This window comes from Ruditapes philippinarum, unplaced genomic scaffold (genome assembly GCF_026571515.1).
Source record: "Ruditapes philippinarum isolate M1 unplaced genomic scaffold, ASM2657151v2 ctg981_1_1_1_1, whole genome shotgun sequence".
Lineage (NCBI taxonomy): Eukaryota > Metazoa > Mollusca > Bivalvia > Venerida > Veneridae > Ruditapes > Ruditapes philippinarum.
The window spans coordinates 199,737-226,153 of NW_026855378.1; the positions used below are offsets into that span (position 1 = coordinate 199,737).

General features: G+C 32.1%; 1 protein-coding gene across 5 annotated transcripts in view; it reads left to right on the forward strand.

The window, feature by feature from the left end:
- LOC132743110 (deleted in malignant brain tumors 1 protein-like) overlaps positions 1–26,417 on the forward strand; it is a 180,390-nt gene that overhangs the window by 152,247 nt on the left and 1,726 nt on the right. For 2 of the 5 annotated variants that reach the window (XM_060731624.1, XM_060731623.1), the window contains exons 18-20: positions 6,607–6,779; positions 12,370–12,505; positions 25,788–26,399. In XM_060731624.1, the coding sequence (XP_060587607.1) occupies positions 6,607–6,779; positions 12,370–12,505; positions 25,788–25,959 (481 nt within the window). In that variant the 3' untranslated portion in view covers positions 25,960–26,399. Of the gene's footprint in view, positions 1–6,606; positions 6,780–12,369; positions 12,506–25,787; positions 26,402–26,417 lie in introns of those variants that run through there. The other 3 variants (XM_060731626.1, XM_060731622.1, XM_060731621.1) reach the window with 3 other exon arrangements.

Here is a 26,417-nt window from a genome sequence, read left to right on the forward strand (position 1 = left end):
ATGTTCCCCAAGTAAAAAATGAGTGTGCCCTAAACGAGAAAACAATGAGCGGAACTAAATAAAATGGAATTTTGAAAGGGGATCAGAGGCTATGAAGCCTGCATATCACAGATACGATGTCAAAAAGACAAATTTAAAAAGCAGGCCACATATCCTAAGGGTGATTCAACAGTATTTAAGTGAGGAATACTGGAACCACCCAACAAGAAAGATGCCAAATAGAAAGAACGAAAGAACCACAAGCACGTCAATAATGTTGTTTTGAACGATCTTTAAGGATCGGAAATATAACATCCCTGATTGGATGTACGGGGCGACTTTTTACAGCCTCCACACGGCACAAACAACGCTGATGTGGCGATAAAATAGAGATAAATAAGAATCCCTAAAGTAAGCCCAACACGGCACAATTGAAAATGTTGCAGGTTCAGTTTGATTGAGCCTGTTCATAAGACGCATTACCTAATTTTTTTCTACAAAAGTTATTTAATCATGCCGTTGAGGTCAAAATTTGTACTGGTTCAATGTTCATTTTGTTTAAATAGACTTATTCAGTTAACATGTCTTAAAGGGTTTCTCTTCCGAAACTACAATGCTCAAAGCGTATAAAATTGTAATGACATATAACATTATAATCTTTCCTTTTTGGATCAAAATTATTTGGCCAATGTTTATAGGAAAACTTTGATTTAAATCTTCTTGTTTAAATACTACAATTCCTAGAGCTTTCACTGTAAGATTGTCTAAACTTCTAAAAAAATACATAAATTATACTGCTTGAACCAAGTATTAAACACAAAATGTGATCTTATTACTTTTTTTAAAAAATGTAAACGAGAGAAATATAGATTAACGTTCAGACATTAACGTCATATAAATTCTGCATTAATAAGACAAAAAATAAAAGACATTGAAACATCGGTCTAGACTTGTTTTTATTTAATTAATATTATCACAGAAGTCTACCATCTTTTCAAACGTGTTTGTATTGGGCAAAGTAATTATAGATGTTTAAATCTTTAAATCAAATTTAATTCATATGGGGGTTTGATTTTACAATATAAAATTGGCCAGGATTGATACCGGCCGAAAAATAGCTTATTGCGTAATCAGTCTTTAAAGGTAAAAAGAGACACCTTCAACGAACAGCATGAAATAGGGGAAAGTGTAATATAACCACAACGCATTTCGCAATGCAAAATCACTATAACTAGTGGAATCAACAATTTTCTATAATGTGTTTACAATGTTTAGAAGAACCAGTAAACGTATAATGTCTATGGAAATGAAATGATTTACTTTACGGTTGTAACAACAGTGTAATCTGCCAATTTCAGACAAAGAAATAGCATACATAATTTGTCGGTAAAGGGTGGTGACCTTATTAAGCGTTTGGTGCAAATAAATGTAAATCAAAACATATAATGCTGAATTTATTAGAGGAAATGTACAATACGGTTTGATGCTCTCAATATACACAATGAGATGATGTTGACGGACAGCATTCATTGCACCGAAATGCACATAACGTGTATCGAGGGTCACACAATAATTAATGAAATAAAATTCGCCAATCAGAAATTACCTTTTATAATATCGTTATCACAATCACAATTTAAGTAGTAGATATAAGCCGAAAACTGTCCAATATGTAAAATATTGAATTTCATGAGGCGCGTAGCGCCGAAGGGAATTCAATATTTTACTTATTGGTCAGTTTGAGGCTTATATCTTACTTAAATTACTACTTTTACTATCAAATATCATGTTATCAATCGAAAATTTAGAAATAATGTATTTTTGTGCTAGAAATGTACAATATTAATGTTTTAGCAATTATCTTTTTCTTACTTGCAAAACCCTATAGGTAGCCTCTTGAATAACAAAATGTCCGTAGCATGAAATTTTCGTGTTTTGAAATATGACCAATTATGTACATGAACACAATGATATACACAAAATATACCAGTTACACAAAATGTTGAACTTAACACACATACAGTATACATCAATTTACATTGGGGATTTTTACAAGAAATAATAAAAATGAAATGTTTTCAAATTTGTGTTGAATCTCGGATATTTTGAATGATTGAAGAAGAATTTATACTGACCATTTAGTGTTAAAATGATATTTTTCTTACTTTACTACAACTATCAAGGATGTAAAATGTTGTGTAAGAATGCCATGAGTGTGAAATTTGGATACTAACGCAACGAAATGATATTTTCTTATTTTTGAATTGGTATATGTCATACCACAGGAGTCTGGAATAGTTTCTATATTTACGCACTTAAATATAGCCGCTTTTGTTTTAAATAGATGTTATTATTTTCTCTATTGTATTTATTTGAAAAGCTGACCATTACACTTACTTGAAAGGTTGACCTAACTGAAACATAACGTACATACAATTAAGCAAATCAAGTATGATTGTCATGTAAACGTATATTTAAAAAAAGAAAAAAAACACAAAATAACGGACAATAGACAAGAAATTAAACAATCCCATAAAAATCTTTCACTTGGAAAGCGTAAACAGTGATAAGATGTTAAGAACTTGAAAATCGAAAATCAGTAGGCTTGGAATAGTTCTTTTCGTAAAATTATACAAAATGCGTAAAGGGCGAAAAAAAGACGTTGCATCATACCTCGTGTTAATAAGATAAGAGGTTATATTTTACTTAATCGTTTTGTTTTTTTGTTTTTGATTTATTTCTTTTTCTTTTTTTATTGGGGGGGGGGGGGGGGGGGTACACAAAATCCTGTGGTTCTTTCAAGACACGGCACGCTGTCTAATATTAATGTGTTACACGATTAATATTGGACTTACACATTAATATTGGACACCTACTTGTACTGTATTCTTGTAATGAACAGTCTAGTTACATTCTGTATCAGTATAACAGTAACGGCTTTCATATGCCGATAAAATTATATGCGATTGTATGGACATATAATGAAAGTTAGAAGTTGTTATTTTGGCTAAGTATAAGAATTATGACAAAATTTAGAGTTCCGAAAAAATCGGTATATTTTACAGAAAAACTTCTTTCATTACCTCCTTTGTTATATGAAAGGCCCATAACGGCTCAGACTGCTATCTTTTTTTATTTTTCAAAAACGGGGGGGGGGGGGTTGAGGGGGAGGGGGTTGTTACAGTTTCCAAACATTTGACAAAATTATAGAAATTAATTAGCATGAATCTGGAGCATGTCACTTTAATATGATCAATTAAAATTGAAGCAGAATATATGTGAGAGAACCGTCCAATTTATAGAAAAGTCCTACATTCGATTCTTTATTTATAGCTTGTAAAGTAACTTTTATCATATCTAATCTTTAATGCAATTATAGATGTGAAATATGAGTAGAAAGAAAGCAGCAAATGATGACCGATCATGTGTAAATAGCCTAATTACCTGTATTAAATTTAGCTGATAACCTTAAAGCATCCCATTCCGCTATCCGCTCCTCATCATAAGAGACAACACGTGTACGTCCTTTGATAATAGATGGGCGTAGGCTCACGTGCCGATAACCTGCCAATCGTTTTGGTTAAGCTTCATAGGAATACAAAAAAAAACAGTTAAACACATGTTTACATATCAATTCTGTACGATCAGTCATATGATAGTATCCTGAAACTTATATCAATTATTTAATTTATAACAAGAAAGAATGAATAAGCCAATAAACAAAACGAAAAGTAAATTCGAATCCAAAGCAATAGATTATAACATTTTATAAGCAATAAATTATTACAAATGTATTACTAATCACGGAATTTAAGTTATATTAGAACAAGGCAGGTGTCTATCATTATATGGTTGATCATACTTCATGTTGCGATAAAACGACACAAAAATCTTCGGGATTACCAAATACAACTTTATATACCATCTCTTACATACGAAGCCCCTTAGGTGACATTTTCCACACTTTTTTCACAGAAATAAATTCGTTTTTTATGAAAGATTAATTATTTATTACGAAATGTATGTTCGTGTTTACGAAATATTTTTTCGTAAAAACGAAATATTAATTCGTAAAAACGAATAATTATTTCGTGAAAATTAATTCTTAACTTATATTTCGTTTTTACGAAATAAATCCTGTGATTCTGTGATTGAACAGAATCACAATAGACATGGCACAATAGCCTCTTTCTTGTCTGCTCATTAACTTGATACCTATCACATTTACTGTCTTTATATTAAGAGAGAAAAGAGGCCATTGAGAGCCTTGCCAGTAGATAACCACAATTGATTCGTGGGTCATTTGTCAAAGGTCAAAGTCGCAATGACCTTGATCCTAAAAATAATGCAGGGCCGTACAGGCGATAAAACAATCGGGGTCAAGGGGTTGAAATCCACACTCGGACATTTTTTCTCTTTCGTTTTATCTATTTTATTGGGTTTTTGAAATAAAATATCATGTTTCTATGATCGCACGGTGCCCATGCATAGGTTTTAAGGATTTTTTAGTGAAAATCTGGAGTCCAGCCCTTTTAAGTTATACTAATGTGTATAATAAAAAGACAGTAATAATATATAAATAACACATGGGTTTGTGGGTAACAGTAAAAATATCATCCCGAGGAAAATACTGTTACCCGAGGCGTAGCCGAGGGTAACAGTATTTATACGAGGGATGATATTTTTACTGTTACCCACAGACCCATGTGTTATTTATTTTATTACCCCGAACAAATACTGTGATGATCTGAATTTGTCAACTAAATCTAACTGTAACAAAAATAAACCAAGAGAAGCAATGGCTAAACTGTCCTTACCTTGAAGCTTTAAGTGTACTGTACGCTTACTTGAGAAGCTGTTTTCTTTTATAATTTAGGGAAGTGATGATATCTACCAGTCATAAACATAAAATAAGCTGTGTTTTATTTAATAAAACGAAACACTAACCCATTTATAAGGTTATGATCTGTGAAATCTGATCCTTCTGTATCCAGAATATTATATGCATGGTTTTTGACAAAGTGCATTTAGAAAAAAACGATGATAGCCTACAGATGTCTGTTCACCAACTCTATCTGTAACGTTTCGCTGGTTAAAATTGTTAAACAATCCTTTGTTGCATGCTTTAATCGGCTGCATGTTCCAGTTTGACACAAAATTAATCACATTACAATTACTTCCGTTGAAAACGGATGTTTTCTTTTGACTATTCAACAAAAAGATATTTTATACGCGAAAGGAACTCTACGGTGCAGCGAACTAAATTTTATGAGAGTAATAGTTACTTCGGCGATGCCCTATCGTCGAAAATAAGATTGAATCGAGAAAAAAATGGCGGCCATTTTATTTCATTTCATTTAGAAAATAAACCACGTGACCAGATGTTATACTTTTAAAAAATACTGTTACCTATTTAACAGTACAAAATTATGAGTGACGTGGTACACTTGCAATAACAGTAAGAATAACACCCAGAGGCCTATGGGAAATTAACATTACGAAAAAAGTGAGGGGTAATAATATAGCCTGTTTCTTTTTTAAAGAAACATATCAGAAAAGATTAATTGTTGTCAAAAATCTAAATATTTTGATTTTTTGCCAGCTGTTGGAAATATGTAATTGAAGAAGGGGAAAAAGAGGATATCTTGGATTGAGAATGACTTCTAACTCAAATACCCTTTTCACTTAAATACATGACATGACTGTATAACAATAATTAGGCTTATAATCGTTAAATTTTGTGGAAAGTTTGATACAGGCTTGTTAACGACCCCTTTTGATCGTGGGTTAATAGGTTTCTTTGTCAAGTTCACAATGCCCTTCAATATTTCGTTATTACGAATTAATATTTCTTAAAAAAACGAATTATATATAAATCGTAAAAACGAATTAATACTTCGTAATTACGAATCAATATTTCGTAAAAATGAATTATTATTTTTATAAAAATGAATTATTATTTTTATAAAAACGAATTATTATTTCGTAAAAACGGATTAATAGTTTGTAATAATATTACGAATTGATATTTCGAAGCAAAAAAAACACAAATTATTTTTTCGTGAAAAACATAATATTTCGTAAAAAAAAACGAATTAATATTTCGTTAAAACGAGGAAAAAAATCCTTGGGAAAAATGAGAATTATGTCACCTTAGGGGTTCCATTTTTACAATCACGTATTTACGCAAATAAAAGACTTATCTTAATATCAGATGTCGGAAGTCGGCATATTTAAACCATATCAGCTGCCAAATAAAAACATCGTCTGTAGATTTTAGTGAACGTTGTTACCTCGTTAGAATTTAAACTTGAAGTTATTTATTAAACTTGCAAGATATTATGTACGGAATTCACGTGGCAGGATTAAAGGTGTAAATTTTCAAACCAGTTTTATTCAATTTTAGACAAGTGTTGAGACCGCCATGCATTGATAGCCCGCAAAATTAAAACATTTTATTTCTTAAAAGAGAATAAATCCACTTAATTAGCAAAGCAATTGATCTACGTTTTGATTCTCAAAAGAAATGTATTCATGTTCTGTGACAAACATGTTGTGATTCAAGTGATTGACTTATTGTATATATGTGGTTATAAATATCGACAATTATATAATATATTATTTTAGTTCTGTTCCTGTGGTATATGGGTCCGCACACTTTGGCGCCGGAACACTACTAATACATTTGGACGATGTAAATTGTACAGGCTCTGAATTAAGCATATTTGATTGTCCGCATAGTGATTGGGGATCAAATAATTGTGGTCATGGTGAAGATGTCGGCATATATTGTGCTCCAGGTAATCTTTCAAATAATTATAGTTTATATGAAATATGATTTAAGAATAACACATTTGATTATATGAATAGCCATGTCTGTAAAAGAAAAAAACATATAAACCGATTTTTCTGAAGATATTCACTTAACAACACTGGAAATTTAAATATAAAAGAAGAACAAATAAGACTGTTAAGCATAATAGGATAAATTTGTAATCAAAATTAAAACAGGAAAAATCCTGGCCCTCTAATGCTTTTCATTATAAAATTTCACAAGTTCGCTTGTCCGCTCTTAGAGGCATGGCTAAATTTTTGACCAGTTATATAATTATCATTTTTTTGTAAAATTCCCCTTCATTAACTGTGTGAATATGTGAAAAGGTTGTAAATCGCGCAACACATTATTGTATATGAATTATATCAATTTAAAAGCTAAATTTAGAAAGTGTTGATGATTTGCACAAATGGTTTAATTTATCTGTGCAAAGTTTCATAACAATATGCTTCTTTTCGTGAAAATGAAATATTACAAACACTTTCGCGAAGTCGATTCATGTTTGTTTAGTGGCGGGGAACAAATTACATATCAACTTTCGGTTTTGGTTCAATCGGTTTAAACACTGTGATACTGCATTTTTCATATTATAGTAGCAGTCTATTTAAAAGTTCACCACTGTTATGTCTTCAAATTCGGCAAAACGCAGAATAGCTCGCTTTCATATATAACCTTTAGGAAAAGACTATGATTTTATAAATACCAATATCACATAAATACGGTGGCACAAAGGTGACATGTGTGTGATTTTATTTATTTCGCGCGCACGAGATACTATGTTGTGGCAACGAGTTACTTAGAAGTGGCCACGAAATAGTTTAGTCATGCGCACGAGATAAATAACATCAGATTACACTATTAATATGAATTTTCCTAACTAATTAGACATGTGCTATAGTAAAAGGATGCCCCTACTTCACCTTTCTGTAAAAGTGCCATTTATACGAGTTACTGTTTGGTCAACGATTTTACATTTAGCGTCATTGTGACCCTGATTATTCACCCAATGGCAGGTGTCATCTACTGATTAGGTGCAATGATCTTTCTAGGTTATAAAAACATGGCTTATTCCTTCTTAATAATTTATCAGACAAGGATTTTACATGAAATGTCATGTTTGCCTTGACCCTTGAACTCAAACATCCTTATAGGCTATCTTCTGTCCATGGGCAATGTCCCAACCAAATAAAATCAAGTAGGACAAATTCCTTCTCAAGTTATTGTATAAACAAGGTTAACAGGCTGTTGTACGAATAAACTGACTTATATTATAGAATTGTCCCAACAAAGGGCTATAACATAGTCAAATTTAATGTCTGATTTATGGGCCTTAGAAGGTGACTTTCTTATATGATCCTAAAGACATGTATCAAGTTTAATTAAAGTGAACGCTTCAGTATTTTAATAGATTAATGTTGCATTAACCATAACATAATTTCTTAAGTTTAAAAGATTCATGGTGTAATCTGATTGGTTTATTATTTTGTATGCACGACTTAGTTATCTCGTGACCACGACTTAGTAACTCGTGGCCACGACATAGTATCTCGTTCGCACGACTTAACCTTATCGTGCTTACGACTTAGTGACTCGTTGCCAAGACATAGTACCTCGTTCCAACGACTGAACTATCTCGTGCCCACGACTTAGTAACTCGTGGTCACGACAAAGTGTCTCGTGGCCACGACATAGTATCTTGTTTACACGACTTTACTATCTCGTTTACACGACTTAACTATCTCGTTGTCACGACTTAGTAACTCGTGGTCATGACATAGTATCTCGTTCCTACGACTTAACTATCTCGTGCCCACGACTAAGAAACTCGTGGCCACGACATAGTATCTCGTTCCATCGACTGAACTTTCTCGTGGCCTCAACTAAGTAACTCGTGGCTACGACATTGTATCTCGTGGCCACGACTTAATTTCCTCGTGGCCACGACTTAGTAACTCGTGGCTACGACATAGTATCTCGTTCCCACGACTTAAATATTTCGTGCCCACGACTTTGTAACTCGTGGCCACGACTTAGTAACTCGTGGGCACGACACGACATAGTATCTCGTGCGCACGAGATAAATAAAAACACAAACACATGTCACCTTTGTGCCACCGTATATAAAGCACTGAATGTTAAACTTAACTAGAAGTAAACTGAAGTTTTGTTTATGTATATTTGGATTCAATCCGTTTCAACTCTAAGGCACCGTATTTTTTGTTAATAACCACTGTTTTGTCTACAAAGTCGACAAAATTAAAATACAGAATACCTCACTTTTTATACATATTTCTCAGAGAAAGAGCAATGTCCCTTAAAGCACTGAAATAACAAAATATTGTTAAAGCTTAATATTTTTTCTATTTCTTGCAAATCCTTGTATGCAATACAATAATTGTCTACTTTAATCAATCCCCTACCGGTTTAAGCGGAGGGGACTTTAGGTTCACCCTCCGTCCTCAGTCCGTCAGTCCGTCCACAAAACTGAATTCCGTTATAACGCAAAAAGTACTGAAAATAATTATTTGAAACATGATATATGGATAGATGGAAATCTGGAGATTATGCACATTTTTTTCCTTTCATTTCTATGTTCAAAACTTTGGTTGCTACGGCAAAAATATATACTGAAAAAATGGCAAATAAAACATATGAACTGGATCCAGTGATAACGCAAAAAGAACTGAAAGGATAAGCATTTTTATGGAACATGAAATATGGGTAGCTGGCAGTCTGGAGATTGTGCACGTTCTTTTTCTTCTCTTCCAATGATGACAAATGTGGTTGCTATGGCAACAAATAGGCTTTAAATATAGCAAAAATAACCAAAACTTGTGATTTTTAAAAAGTGTACTAAAATATTTTTATGAAACTTATTAGGATATTATGGATATTATACACATCATTTTATTCTTGACTATAAGGAGTATATTGAGAGCTCTCCTACCCACCAAGCGTCGGTGACCTTGTCAAGATTTCTGATTCAATTTTTTTACGCTTATTCACTTTTAGTCCTTTATTCTTCAAATTTCAAATATGTTCTACTGATAATCAACAACTCTAGCACTAAAAAAATATCAGAATTACCCCCTCCCCCCACCCCATGAAGAATTGTATTGAAAAAAAAAAGTTGTTTATTTTTATAACTTATATTTTCCTTAAAGTGTCTTATTCAAACTTCAAACTTCATATATATGTTTCTTGTTATCACTCAAATCATTTGTGAGAAGGTTCAATAATATCGTTAGGTTATTTCCAGAATTATGTCCCACATTGGACTCCCATTCAAACTCCCACATCATAATAATTTGACAATTGTTATAAATCTAGCGTCCATATTTCAATAATTATCTCTTCCTTAAACTTCGATTTTTTATTCATCCTTGATTTTTCTTATTTCTACATTGATTTATTTCAAATTTCAAATATACATTCATTATCAACACCTGCATCATATGTGATTAGATTTATAAGTCATGGGTTACCATGATTATTTTCATCTTGAACTTGATTTTTTAATGTTCTTCTGTATTACTGTAAATGGTATATTTGAAAATTGTTATTTTTTCACTATTCTTCCTTGTGACTATAAATGGTATATTCTTAAAACTTAAGAGACCATTGCTCATTGTTACACTCACACTATGTATGACAATGTTCATAAGTCTAGCATCTTTATTTCAAGAGTTATCTCCTCTTTAGTTTGCTTTTTAAAATATTTTATTCTTGTAACAACAAGGTTGTTTAAAGATTAATTCAAAAATTTTGCCATTAAGTCCGATAGTCCGAATAGTATCCAGCTTTGCCGAAATATAATGATACATTGATTCTTATTGATACATCTATGCATCTAAGATTAGTTTTAAGTATTTATTACATTTACCCAAAACTTATTCTTATTGAAATTATTTAAATCTTAGACTATGGATTCATTTGCTTTTCTAATTAAGGACCTTTAAAGATATACTATGCTCTTTGATATCAGAAAATATTGATAATTGCTACACAGTCTCTTTGTAAATATGAAATAAACATGTTTTGACTTCACACAAAGTTGATATGTCATGTTTAAACTCTACACACTATAGGTCGTCACAATATGAATATATAGTGTCGTTAAAAAAACTGGCAGTTTTTTTAAGAAAAGACCAACTTTACTTGTCCTATAATAGAGAACGTGACTTCCAATGCATAGTTTATTCATTTTTTATTCAAATTAGACATATTCAGTAAGAATTTCATAGGTTTTAATAAATTTCTTCGATTAAAATATTTTACTTAAAGATGAGTATATCTTTAAGCAACGATAAACGAAAACTAAAACATTTTATTTATTTCCTAACATCTTATTTGTTTTTTTAACATCTGATTTTATCACTCATACTTTATTCAATTAAATGATATAAAGAAATGTAACATGCTTATGCCTCAACTTTAAGATGCGTATGATTTTACTCCCTCTTCCCCGCACACAAACAATCAAATCAAACAACAACAATAGCCATTAGGTTTGAGTTGTTATCACACTAACGGTGAAAGACATCCGGGATTTTGCGACAAAAGGAAACCTTATGGTATTACAACAGCATCATTAACCAAATGGGTAATAAAACATCGATCTATATAGCGAACAGCGGCGAATACGTTGAAAACATTTCAGTATGTTTTTGACGTCAACGCTTATAAAGTTGTGACCGCACGTGCATTACTATGCTTGCTTTAATATGCATGTGGTGAGCATAACATTTTTAATTGTTATGTTTCTGTTTTCCTTGTAAAGGGGATATATTACGCAATAAAATAATGTTATATATGAACATTTTATATATATTTTTTTATGTATTGCTTAATTTCGGGGTATTTCTGGATCATCCCTCGTATGCACTTCATTTTGATTTTATCATTTTTCGTTCATTCAAAGAAACCTGGTCCTTCTGTCTGTGCCTCTGGCATATCGTCTGTACAACAGACCTGGATCCTGTCCATGTTCAGATGTATACTTGCTAGGGTGGAGAAGAGCAATTTCTGTGACAAGCTCTTGTTTTAAATGCATCAAATTCCTAAATGAGAAACTGTTTTTATTTTTATTTTATAATTTAAATAATTTTATGACATACTTACTGTGGCACAGAGTTGACATTTGTGCATTTTTATTTATTTCGAGCGCACGAAATACTATGTTGTGGCCACGAGTTACTAAGTCATGGCCACAATATAATAAAGTTGTGTGCACGAGATACTATGTCGTGGCCACGAGTTACTAAGTCGTGCGCACGAGATAATTAAGTGGTGCGCAAGAGATACTAAGTCGTGGCCACGACTTACTAAGTCGTGCGCACCACTCAATTATCTCGTGCGCACGACATTGATACTTGTGGCCACGACATAGTATCTCGTGCGTACGAGATGAATAAAAACACCAACATGTCATCTTTGTGCCACCGTACTTACTGGCTACAGGAAATTCAATAAGTATATGCAATACTACTCAGGCGCAAAGTATCAAATATATATTAAGCATTAATGTTTTAAAATGTTTATTTTGTTCTTTAAAGTTCGATTGGTTGACGGGTTAAGTCAATACGAAGGTAGACTGGAAGTATGGCATGAAAACACTTGGGGGACAGTTTGTGATGATAATTTTGGAACGCAATCAGCAAAGGTGGTTTGTAAGATGCTAAATTATCCATAGTAAGTAAAAACTATTTTCTGGAAACAACATTATCTCTCATTACTTTTTCTCAAGTTTGAATGTGTTGTTATCGCGTCGACCGTGAATCGTCGGCATATCGAAGTAAATACGTTAGCAGAACTTCATGTATTGGAGCCAGGGTTGATATTTTATGTTATTACCCCTCACTTTTTTCGTAATGTTAATTTCCCATAGGCCTCTGGGAGTAATTTTTACTGTTGATGCAATTGTACCACGTGACTAAGAATGTTGTACTGTTACATAGGTAACAGTATTTTTAACAGTATAAAATCTGGTCACGTGGTCTATTTTGTAAATAAAATGGCCGCCATTTTTTTCTCGATTCATTCTCGGACATCAAATCTTCTCTGGAATAACTATGACACCCATAAAATTTAGTTGTTTGCACCCTGGTGTGCTTTTCGTGTATAAAATATCTTTTTGTTGAAAAGTCAAAAAGTAAACATCCGTTTTCAACGGAAGTAATTGCAATGTAAATAATTATGTGTCAAACTGGAACATGCAGACGATTTAAGCATGCATCAAAGGATTATTTAACAATTTTTATCAGTCAATCGTTACAGATATGGTGGACATACATAGGATATCATCGTTCTTTTGTCAAAAACCATGCGAAGAATATTCTGGAAACAGAAGGATCAGATTTCACAGATCATAACCGTATAAATGGATTAGTGTTTTGTTTTCAAAATAAAACACAGCTTATTGTATGTTTATGACTATTAGATATCATCACTTGCTTAAAGACTAAAAGGAAAAAGAAAACTTCTCAAGTAGGCCTAAAGTACACTTAAAACTTTAAAGGTAAGGACAGTTTAGTTATTGTTACTCTTGGTTTATTTTTGTCACAGTTAAATTTAGTTGACAATTTTATATCATCACAGTATTTTGTTCGGGATAATAAAATAAATAACACATGGGTTTGTGAGTAACAGTAAAAATACCATCCCTCGTAAAATACAACTCGGGTTACAGTATTTTCCTCGGGATGATATTTTTACTGTTACCCACAAACCCATGTGTTATTTATATATTTTTTGTCAGTGTTGATCTTTTATCGAGACAGTCGCAAGAATTACTTACAGTCGAGCGTCCGGAAAAAGACAGATAACTGTAGTAATTCAGCGGGCATGACTTTAATTCCGGCTTTAAAGTCGTGCTTCCATAAATTAACAGATTTTACGAAACTTTATTTTGAAAACGATATTTGCCGCCGAAGCGATTAAAGTTCACAATATCGTTTTCCGGTCCAATTTATTTGAATAAATAAAATCAAAAACATATACATTTGTGTTCTTAAAATACACCATAGGGAACGTGTTACAGTATCGCGTTTACCGGTTACAGTATAGAATTTTCCAGATGTAGGATTATTCATGGGAAGAAAGGTAGGTGATTTTTATTCAGGTCCATACTACAAAGTAGTTTAGTTTCTAAAAGATGTTTTTGTGCTTTGCTTGTAAGCAACAGGATCCGGTATTTACTCATATATTTCTTCAGACCCTGCACCGCAGATTTATCTCTATATTATCTCATAAATCTGCAGATTATACAGTTGGAAAATTTTAATCGAGAGACCAACGCATTTTTCTCCCATTCCAACATTATCTAAGCATGCCTAGAAAAAGTAAATCTACAAAACGTTAGTCCTTTGTGTTAAGAAACGTTTATTTAAGTAAACGACCAGTTTAACCTATTTTCCTGTTCGTCAAATGCGTTTGAAAAAATAAACAATGTTACAGTATACAGCGAGGTAAGTTTTGCTAAGTTACAGTATAGACCGAGCGGCTTTGGTCCAGTTTTGTTACAGTATATACCAATATTTCGGTTACAGTTTAGATACTTGCCAAATTTCAAACAAAGTTCGTGTATCCATTATCATTATGAAATAAACCATTCTGTTCCAATTAATATATTCTTAAAAGGTTGTATCACATTTTTTTCTATAGCAGAAAAGTTATAGTTTGCTATTTACCTTACTTTAAGTACTTATATTCAAATTGAGACTTTTTGCAGAATTAGTTATGTCCTAAGAACAACAACAGTAACGTTTATCAAATTGTATGGAGGGTAGAAAGGTTATTGCATCATTCCATCACACATTATAGTAATGCCTATAAGTAATAAAATAGAGAAAAAACAGAATCCTCAACAGGAGTCCAACACGGAAAACATGAAAATGTTACAGGCTCAATTTGATTGAGCCAGTTCATGGCTGCAAGCTATCGTCCACGACTCCCAGCACCGGCTTAAGCAGAATTCACATTAACATGAATTGGTAAACTTTAGGCTTTTTAACATATGTGGATGTGTTCGTATGACGGTTATCATGGAACCTTCAATGTGACACGTTGTTGCAATTCCATGAAAAGCGGCATATTACACCCAGGCTAAAATTGCGTGTGCCCTAAACGAGAATACAATGGGTGAAACTAAATAAAATGGAGTTTGAAAGGGGATCGGAGGTTATAAAGTATGCATACCACAGATAAGCTGTCAAAAGACACAATTAAAAAAACAGGCGACTAACGGTGATTAAAAAGTATTCAAGTGAGAAATACTGCAACCTTAAAACTTATTTTAAGTTGGAATTTCCATCTACAATATTGTATTTTGTAAGTATTTAAAAAGGGTTTGTTATTTTTGGTTTTCTTGAATTTAAAGTTTCGCAGACACTGAGGTCATGTGAAAATATTCCGTCTTCAGTGTAAAAGAAAGACCCCAGACACGATCGGGCACATGACTAGAACTACCGATCTTCCGTAAACTAGTTTGAGAGATTCATCGCACACCAGGATATTGTAATTGTCTGACCTTAATTTTTTACTCTATATCTTTCAATATTTTAATAGTCTTCACTTCAACAAAGAAGCATTCGAAATGACGCAAGGGGCGTGATTTGATTTGAATGCTTTTTGGTTTGAGTCGAGAAGGATTTTTAAACATTGCCCTTTTAAAATCTATATTTTGGGTTTTTGTATCCCAGATTGCAACCGAAACCATTTGAACAACGTTTGTAGAAATTCATGTAAATTTCATCAAATTTAGTCAAGAAGTTACTGAGCGGATGAGATTGGACAAACATGTGTACGACAGACGGACGAATAGCCATCAGACCAATAAGCTCACCAGTTGAGTTTCTAAAGATTTAAAAGTCTATGTATCATTCATACATTTTACCTAGTATATATATAGAAAATATCGACATCTAAGCTGTAACCGAAATCTGGGTATATACTGTAACAAAATCGGATAAAAGTCGCTAGGTCTATGCTGTAACCCTGCAAAATTCACCTAGCTCTAAACTGTAACATTGTTTATTTTTCAAATGCATTTAACGAACAGGAAAATAGGTTCAACTGGTCATATACTTTTATAAACGTTTCTAAATACATAGGACTAACGTTTCAAATTTTCGAACTGTCTAATCTCCATATTTATGAGCCAATATAGAGATAAATCTGCGTGGCAGGGTCTGAGGAAACATATGACTAGATATCGGATCCTGTTCCGAATGAGCGAAGCACAAAACTTTTTTTAGAAACTAAACTACTTGTAGTATGGACCGGAATAAAAATCACCTACCTGTCTTCCCCACAAACAATCCTCCATCTTGAAAATTCTATACTGTAATTTGAAAGCGCCATACTGTAACACGTTCCCTACGGTGAAATAATCTGCAGCATAAGAGAAATTTGTATTCATTTTACAGCACATGAAAAAGTGTTATTTCCCAACACGGCTTCGTTTACATCAAAAACTTCCAAAACACGCTATAATACAATTCATAGAACTGACGCTTCGATGTTCTCATCTATTTGCGGAAATGGTGAGAAGTACATGACTGATAGGGATAACACTACTTAATAACTCGAAAGAGTGGCGCAGACCCTTTTCCAGCAGATTTTCTGCAGTATACATTTCAAGTTAGTCAGGTTTAAAAAAAGAATCAATCGGTTATTAACTGTAAGTTGCTGGAGTGTTGGCGGTGTAAAAACACACAAAAAACGTTGACAGGTGCAGAGTTTAAAGTGTGGGGCATAAAAAACCCATAAAACTTTCTGATCAATTTTCACTTGAATTGATTCAATATTGAATAAGCTTCGCAGATACGTATTTCTTTTTTTTTTTCAAAAAAATATTTAGCTTAATAAAAATTTGAAGCCTCAAAGTCAGCGAGGAGTAATGGCAATACAATTCAAATGGGAGTGATTTTTTTTTAAAATAAATATAGTTTCCGTGACATTCTTCGAGAGAAGACACCTTTCTGTCCGTATAGCAAGAATATTGATCACAAACCAGTATTTTTATCTATCGAAATAATGCTATATGTAAATGATATGTTTATGTGGCATAACTTGCAGTTGTTATTATCATTCAATGATAAATGACATAAAGTATTTATTCTGGCATGATGAACAGTCCTAGAATATTGTGATAAGGATCAAAATGGTATTGTGATCTTATATTAAACTGTCGTCATACCTTGGATGATGAACATATTGGTATTTCATTTAATATTGACAGTTTAGGTCTCCCAAATTTGCATGATTAACATTTCGAATGTATTTATGAAAAAAAATGAAATGTTGACAAACTGATAAGTCCACCATACAGTTACGATAAATAGGGCAGTTGACGGATTTTCTAATTATGGTATTTAAAATTGCAGCATATTTAAAGCAAAAAGAAAAGAAACAATGAGTCTGAATCATTCAGTCTATAGTTCTTACCATTACCTCCCTATCAGTACATTCAGTGCTTTGATAAATGAAAGGGGTCAAAGACTACCTTTTAGGAATGTACTTATCCGCAGGTTGGGTAGTGTGTATGTACAAAAATCAATCGTTAACAATTCCATACAAATAGCCTCAAATGATGATTTTATTTGTTATAAAAATTGCATAAAAATAGTTATACATATAAACATGAACCCTCAAATGTCACAGTATTATTAACTTATTCAAACTCTCACTCAGGTTTGGCCAATTGTAAACAAGTGGAACTTTGAGAGTAATTTAATTCAGTCAATACAAAAACAATTATGGGATAGTCTGCTTAAAGATAATTTAAAGCGGAAATATTGAGGTATACTAATTACTAAGTAACTAAAGTTTGTGTGCCTTTACGTCAATGTGTGACTAAACCATCTCTTGTACAGAGACGAGCGCCTGAACGAAAAAAAAAAATATTTTGTAATAAAAACTGTCCGGAGTATTCCATCAATATGTAATAATCGTAAAACAGATTTTTTCTTATTCTTCTACTCTAGGCAACAATGTTCTAACAAGTTTATTCATTTTAATTATTAATCTGTTTTACTTTTTCGCCAAATATGTGCATGCAAGTACCTTATGTGTGGAAATGAATTTACATAGGTCGCATTTGACTTATTACTCTTGTGTCTGTCGAGAGTAAATCTATTATTCTCTAATCTACTATAGCAAGAAACAACAACAAATACATAGGAATAACGTTTAATACTTAATAGTACATATTACAAATCCACAAAATCAATCGGTATTTATCTGTATATGTTATGTTCTTGTATAAGGGATTCATCAGATCTATAGCATTGTTGCTGTATCGGAAACTCTGAAACAAAACTAAAACAGATCTGAACACGTGGTTACAAACAGAATAATATTGTGAAATCTGGCAAATATTTAATAACAAGTTATGCTCGTTAAAACAAAGAAAATTCATTAAATTATGAAACTTTTAAAAGTTATATTTCAAGAAATGAGTCTTGTTTGTCATGTGGAGGATAAGGTAAAAAGCATTTTCCACTCCACGAGATCCATCAGTGTATTTGTATATGCTTATTTTATATATTTATGTTGAAATAAATATTGTTTAAGCTAAATTATAGATTACGATTCTCATATACTTTGTACATGTTGATATCAGAACTGGTTTATATTCAAAATTTATTACATAGACGTAAAAAACATAAAAGTGTGTTTTTTTCTAAGCGGATAACTTTCCTTCTTAAAAGTGTCTTGAATGCTTCTAAAATTCAAATACCATGTAAATGTCTGATATATCGTATTTGGATTCCATCTCAAAGGTTGTTCTGAGGCAATTACATTGTAGTATATTTTAAACATTAATAAGTTTGCACTTTCATTACTCTATCTATTTGACTATATACTCTAACTGACATTGCGCCCGTACACTCCGACAACCATTGCGCCCGTATACTCCGACTGACATTTCACCCGTACTCCGACTGACATTGCGCCCGTATACTCCGACTACCATTGTGCCAGTATTCTCTGAATATCATTGTGCCCGTATACTGCCGACTATCATTGCGCCAGTATACTGTGACTGACATTGTGCCCGTATACTAGTATTTCTCCGACTATCATTGCGGCTGTATACTCTGACCAACATTGCGCCCGTATACTCCGACTGACATTGCGCCAGTTATCTGCCAGCTGAATTGTGCCCGTACACTAGTACTCCGAATATTATTGCGCCCGTATACTCTGACTGAAATTGCGCTAGTATACTGCGACTGACATTGTGCCCGTTTATTCCGACTATCATTGCGCCCGTATACTCTGACTGACATTGCGCCCGTATACTCTGACATTGCGACCGTATACTCCGACTGACATTGTGACCATATACTCAGACTGACATTGCGCTCGGATAGACTGACTGACATTGTGCCCGATATACTCCGACTGACATTGCGCCTGTTTACTCCGACTGACAATGCGTCTGTTTACAAGTACGAGCGTATATTAAAACAACATTCATACCACCCGATGTTTTGCTAAAAAATGGAATATACTTTATTGCTTTATATAAATTTAAAGCACTCAAATTGTGCGTTAGGCGACTAAACGACTTGTAAATCAAAAATGAATTGAAGATCATGTTGATAGTACATCAGTTACTTTAGACCTTTTAATTCAATCAAATTATTCAATGTACTAAATTAACATATTCGTTTTCTGATATTTTACTTATCAATAATATGTTATATTATTCAATGAAATAAAAACATGAGAAAATAAGTCTCGAGTTTTCTGAACGTTTTCATTACGAAAAACAAAACAAAAATATCTTTAAATTAATTGTTGTTGCTCATTAAATGGAGATATCTTCTTCGACAGATTGGGTATCTTTTAAGATTTTCTTAACAATTTCGAAGGCCTAATGGTTTGGTTTCCTTTGGGTTGTATAAACTATATCTCTATAAGTTGGTTTTAAAAAATACTTTTCAAGCGGGATTTTTACAATTTGATGATACTGAAGAGACATCTTTTTTCGACGTAGATAAATGAAGGGTTCTTCTGCTTCAGCATAAATACTTACTACTGTAAATGAAGGTCTTGATGATGTGTAGTATCGAACATTTTTAATAACGATTTCCTAGCCGTACCGTAAACTATCGAACAATAATCTAACTTTGATATTTTGATATGATTAGACTTCAGGATCATTATGATGTTTCCGTGATTTAAAACCATTTTTTGTTGCCCATTTCTCATTGTATTTATAAATTGTTAAAGCTGACGTGCGATCGCCGCATACCTTTTGACCGATGTAATTTGATAAAATCGTCTACGAATAAAGAACAAGCTACCCTCAAGAATTAAGAACTTTGGTTCTTGTTGTAGGCTCTCATATAAAATTGAACCAAGTCATATTTTAAAGTTTCTATCGGCAAGAAAAACCGAAAATTACGATGGGAAGTCTTTCATTTGATTCTGCATCCTTTAGATCTTTAAGAATACAATATTTCCATTTTTATAGTAGGCATCTTTATGATCGAAAACAATTGAAACCAATTGTTGTTAATTTACAAAAAATTCTCTAAGCTGACGAGATGGATAATGATTTGTCATACGCTGTTTAAAGAAACCTGACTGAAAGCTAGTATTTCATTATATTCTAAATACCAAACGAGGCGATTAATATAATTTAATCAGATTAATTTTTTGTATAGGAGATTTTGTTTCGTGATGATTTTCATAGTTGATGCTTTGTTTGTGAAGATACGTGTATATATTGGTTGTTTTGGTTTAAAGCTGTTTTGCGATGTTGATTAGATGCTTTGAAATTAATATGTGTGATTAAATGTTTATGGTTTGTAAAATAATTGGTTTCGTGTGCTTCATTTTGTATTGTGCTAGTAATCCAAATTTAGAATATTATAATAATTAAATCAGTGATGATGGTCTGTCTCCATATCTCGAGAAGTAGTTACCAAACCCTTCCTAATAAATAACATTAAAGCAAGTCAATATCCTTACAACAATAAACGACACTTGTCAATTGTATAAACACACCAATGAAAATATAGGCTAAACAATAGTATTTCTGTCACGTGGGTTCATTCCTCAAAAATTACCTCATTGTGGGGTTTTCAACAATATGTCAACAACTTTTAAGAAAAACTTCACTGAAAGTTTTTTTTTCTTTGTACCGCACATATTTTTCTGATTTTAATGTACCATTTCATGAAGACTTGCAAAATTAGCTTGTTTACAAATTTCTCATCATTCTCTCATCCGTTTTTGAGAATTAACCTTTTTATTTGCAAAAGATCCCTGAATGGAAAAACTCTGCAACTTTTTTCTCTCAAATTTGGCTAATATTCGCATTAAAAATTATTAACAATTTAATTATGAGCATATTTCTGGTATTATCCTTTGCAGATTTTTCAATTTTAAGTGTTTCATTTGATATTTGTAAGAATGTTTTTAGGCTTTTTGACATCAATGTAGCTCCTTTATAAAATGTTTTGTAGGAATATATAGCGAAACCAAGTTTTTAATGTTGTTGATATTTTTTGTAACCAGTCGACAATCTATAAGGGTCTAATACCTGTTATCCCGTTCCTTTGACCTGATTACATAAAATTCGCTATGCAAAACATAGCTAAGATTTATACGCCGCGTATAATGTTATGCACATGATCGTCTCTCTGTCTGTTAGTAGTTTTCGTGATCTGTCTGTATGTTTTGAACAAGTGGAAGGAAATTTTAACAAGAATAAGAATGTGTGCAGAGCGCAGGGTTGACCTTTTCTCAGGTAAAAGGTCACACTTAGACATTTTGTATCTATTTCAAAAGTTCGTGTCCTTTCTGTATTTTTAGAATCGATAGAAAACAAAAGAAACTTGTTGGCAGAAATATTACTTATAATGACACGGTGTACATAACACAGCTTATGACTTCCTTGGATCAATATTGGTCTTACCCTGTTGATTAATATGGACTTATATCGGAGCTTCGTATCTGGTCTGTATCTTTTGAACCGGTGTAAGAAAATTCAAACTATTTGGCAGAATTATTTAGCATTATGAAAACGCAGATTTGACATTCCTCAGACCAAGGTCACACTAAGACGTTTTGTATCAATTTCAAAATGTGTGCTTTGAACCGATAGAAAAAAAATAAAAATTCAAAATATTTCTAGAAGATGATACTATGAATTTATGTATGACTTTTAGCATTGTCTTGAATACCACTTTAAAGGTTTTATAAATGATTCATTAAGGGTAAATATGCCTCCACCTTGGAGTTCATATGGTGTCATAAGGATACTTAAAGGCACATTAAGGCCCCCGAAATGCTATCGACGTTATTTCTAGTTATTTCTAAAAAAACTTTTTTTTAATTTTTGGTATATTGTTACAGTTCCAAAACGTTATTCATAGTCCATATAGATGAATCATTGTTTCTCCTTTTGCTTTTAAATAATTGGTTTGTTTATGGTGATTTAGTATTTTGTATGAAAGTCAAAATACTACTTTGTTACATTTTGCAACCTTTATGACACATTTTTACACGTACGTTCAGCGTTACTATCTTTTGTTGTTAACCATCTTCCCTGTTCTAAATCCATTATTAAAACATTATTGAACACATGTTTGCTTTTTCTAAAGAATTAAATTCCTAATCACCTGTGACTTCTTAGGCATACTGTGTCTTTAAGATAAAACATTTTTCAGACAAATTTCTAGATTTGATCTCTTACCTAATTTAAGGATTATTTTTGATTATTTAAACAAATTTATATTCGGGCGTTATTTCCCCGCCTTTGCGGTTCTCGTGTTTATCATGGTTAGAAAAATGTCACGAAATAATATAAATATATCAAAATTTTAATTTACAATATTGATGATTCATAAGTAAGAAAGCAGCCTGTATGTAGATCTGTTTTGTTATATTGAGGCCAACTTCAGATTTTTAAGTGTAAGAAAATAAGTTTCATATTCCAAAGGTGCATACTTTTATAGGATTAAGAACGAACAGTAAAATACTCTGAAAAAAAATGTGGTTCTATATCATTTATATGTAACTTAAATTTTACTTCTACATTTCATACTGTAGTGCTATACAGTCGTGTTGATAAAACTGTCATGACAAGTGACCCATTTGGTACGAAATAATTGTTCGCATTCTAGTTCTAGGGACGTTGCAACATGCTTTTATAAAAACTTAATTATAAGATAATATAAGTTGATGATTACGGAAATAATGTAATACAATACTTATCTTTTTTGGGAAATAAGGTTTACGTTAGTATTGTACCATTATATGGACCAAACTCTGACAATCAATTATTTTAGTTTGAGAACATTTTCAAGATTACTGAGAATAGAAAAAGACTCATTGTTATTGACGCGATTAATTTTTTTTTGGTACTGACGCGATTATAATTTTGTGCAAAAATCCTGATTAAAATTGTTAAAACCACAAAATATAGATGATAGTTATGCAAGATTAACTATTTTGAAACATATGGTAGAAAAAAATGTTTAACTGTACTTCAACCTGATATAGAGCGATATACTAGTACATTGCGGCTCGACATTTTTCTTTAAACTCTTTTTAATGTTATCATACTGTGAAAATGTTTTTATAAAACCTAGTTTTCAGTGTGACAATTTAACTGTTAATATATATATTATAATACACTTACAATTTAGCAATTTGAAACATGAATAAGAATTCTGAAAGGATTCTGAAAACACAACATTTTTTGCGTAAAGATTTTCAATATGATTATGAAATAATTAAAAAAATACGGAAGCGTATCAGGGCCTACAGTTGGTGAGATGTTTTGCGCTAAGTCGACTTATTTTTATTCGCATTGATAAGATGTTTTTGCATTTCGCAATAAAATTTACAGACAAAGATGAGAAGCTTTTAGGCATTGCAACTGAATTTTTCTCGATATGTTTGAAGCTTTTGTCTCTTCGACAAAAATCCTGTCGAAACTTCTTGATTTCACGACTCTGCTGAAATATTTAGTAAGACGCAAAGACGTTACTCGCATTGACAAATAGCTCACGTAATTCAACAAAGTTTTTTTGCAATGATTAAAAACTTCTAAGAATTACGGAAGTCTTCATGGAATGTTTTTGGTCAAAACGAGAAGAAACAAGTTAACATGACGTGAAACTTTTAGATAAGTGGAGGCCCTGATAAGCTTCCGTAAAAAAGGTAAAAGACGTTCAAAGCAATATGCTCTACCCGTATATAATTTTGTTACATATGAAAGTGTTCTGAATGAAGGTGTACAATTTACCATAAACGATTGATTATTTTTAGAAAATTTATTTAAATAAGAGGTTAATCCATATCTTAAAGTTTTTTATAATAAAAAAATCAAGTACACATACCACAGTGACTCCTACACTATACTTTCTTTCCCTCTAATCTGAAATATTTTTTCGTCAATTTGTCTTACCTTTCGCATGTCTAAATCTAAATTTGACAAAGGCATTATATCTTACATATTGGACATGCTTAGCTCCTCTTTATGATTGTTTACATGTTATTACTTATCTCCTTGTTAATAAATGTAAGGAATTTTAATGCATGTACAATGAACTGTAATTACAGAATCTGAATTATATTTTGTTACTAAAATGAGTTGTTGAAATATTTTACAGAAGAATCCTGATTTTAATTTATGTATTAGAATAGTGTTTTGAAAATATTGACGAAGAAATCACGGCACTTTTTAGAATGGACATATTCTAACAAATATGCTGCCTTTATTCATAGGGATAAATTATTCAAAAGTTCTGATATATAAATCTTGATATTGATAATAAAATAACTATGAAATGTTTCATTATTGTTTTAATTACATATCTTGGTTCATGTTATTTTTTTTTTTAGTGAAACGATTGAATTTTAAAAAGATAATTGTCAAAAGACCTTTTTGACGACGCGGTCCGTTGCTTTGAAAATTCGACCGGGAATGGTACTTTTCTTGCGCATGCGCAATCTGCGTGGGGAAAATAGCATCACCCTACAAAGAAATGTACCAGAAGTTCATAGAAATTCCGAGTTAAAAGTAGAAAATCATATAAAAACGCTTTTAACAAAGACAAAAAAGATGCCTATATAGCTTTGTGGCCAAGATTGCCATAAAAAGGCAGGGAAAAGACGATTGTTTAAGAATTCCCCCTTAGGATCACGGACCTTACATTGAGATAATTGTTGTAAAAATGTGAAAATTTATATATTTGCAAATAAAGAAGTCAACTCAATACATATTTGAAATAACGTGTTTTAAAGCCTTTAAGTATGATAAAATGTAGTCTTGCGTTATTGCGTTTTTACCCTATGCAGAATGCGCATGGTCGAAATGAAACATCCGTTACTATGAAATTAATCGTATTGTAAAAAGGTCTATATTTACTCGTTCAAAATCAACATACTAACTACATCAAGAGGGGCGTCTTTGGCCGAATGGTTAAGGTCGTTGACTTCAATCATTTGCCTCTTACCGCTGTAGGTTCGAGCAACTTAAGAGTCTAAAGATTCTGTCATGCGAGAAAGCTATCCGAAGGTGGTTCAACTCATGTGCGCGTATGTGCCTCTGTTTTCTGTGTTGGTGCGACGTAAAACCCAACAAAATAAAACACATATACTCAATGCTCCGACAAATAATGTCGTATTTGATCAATATCTCACGTGTATAGAGTGGTACCAAAATATGTTCTTATATACTCTTCAATAGCAGAAGTCAGACAAGTTTTCCATGTATTTTTCTATCAGAAAATCAAGAATTACTGGCATATGATTTTCTGTTTGATCTTCATATTATTATTATTATTATTATTATTATTATTATTATTATTATTATTATTACATGTATCATTATTATTATTATTATTACCGGTATTATTATCTGCGTTAAGCAGTTAAAGTTAAGCTTCTTTACAAATGGCATGATAAAATCTAAAATAATAATATTTTGATGTAATCATTTTAGTACTAGCCCTGTGGTACACTACGAAGCACACTTTGGCAGGGGAACAGGACCAATATTTTTAGATGAGGTTCAGTGTATAGGAAGTGAAACAAGCTTATTTCAATGTTCGCATGATGGTTGGAGAATACATGATTGTGACCACGGTGAAGATGTTGGCATATCGTGTAAATAAGGTAACATTTTTAAATACAAAACTCATATATATAACTTTGAACATATGACAATTTACTCAAAAAGAAACATCTCTATTGTAAAGTGTTTTACATTAAATACTGTTGATAAACACGATCGGCCCAGTATAAATGACAGTAAGCTTTACTAAACGAGATTTATACATGTATAACATGTCATAGAAAATAATATGGTATTTATTAGGTAGCAAAAGTCCTTTATTTCCATGTAGATATATTATTATAGACGAACACCATGATTAACCAATAAAAATGACTTTCCACAGTGTAATGAGTACATTATTCGCGTATTTAATAAGTTAATACTGGTAACTTTGTATTTTCTTTACAGCTAAATATGAAATATGACACCAATGAATTTAAGTGTTGACTGCAAAAATTTTGAAAAAATATTTATCATTATAAAACATTTTTTATATTCATATTTATTCTTTGACAG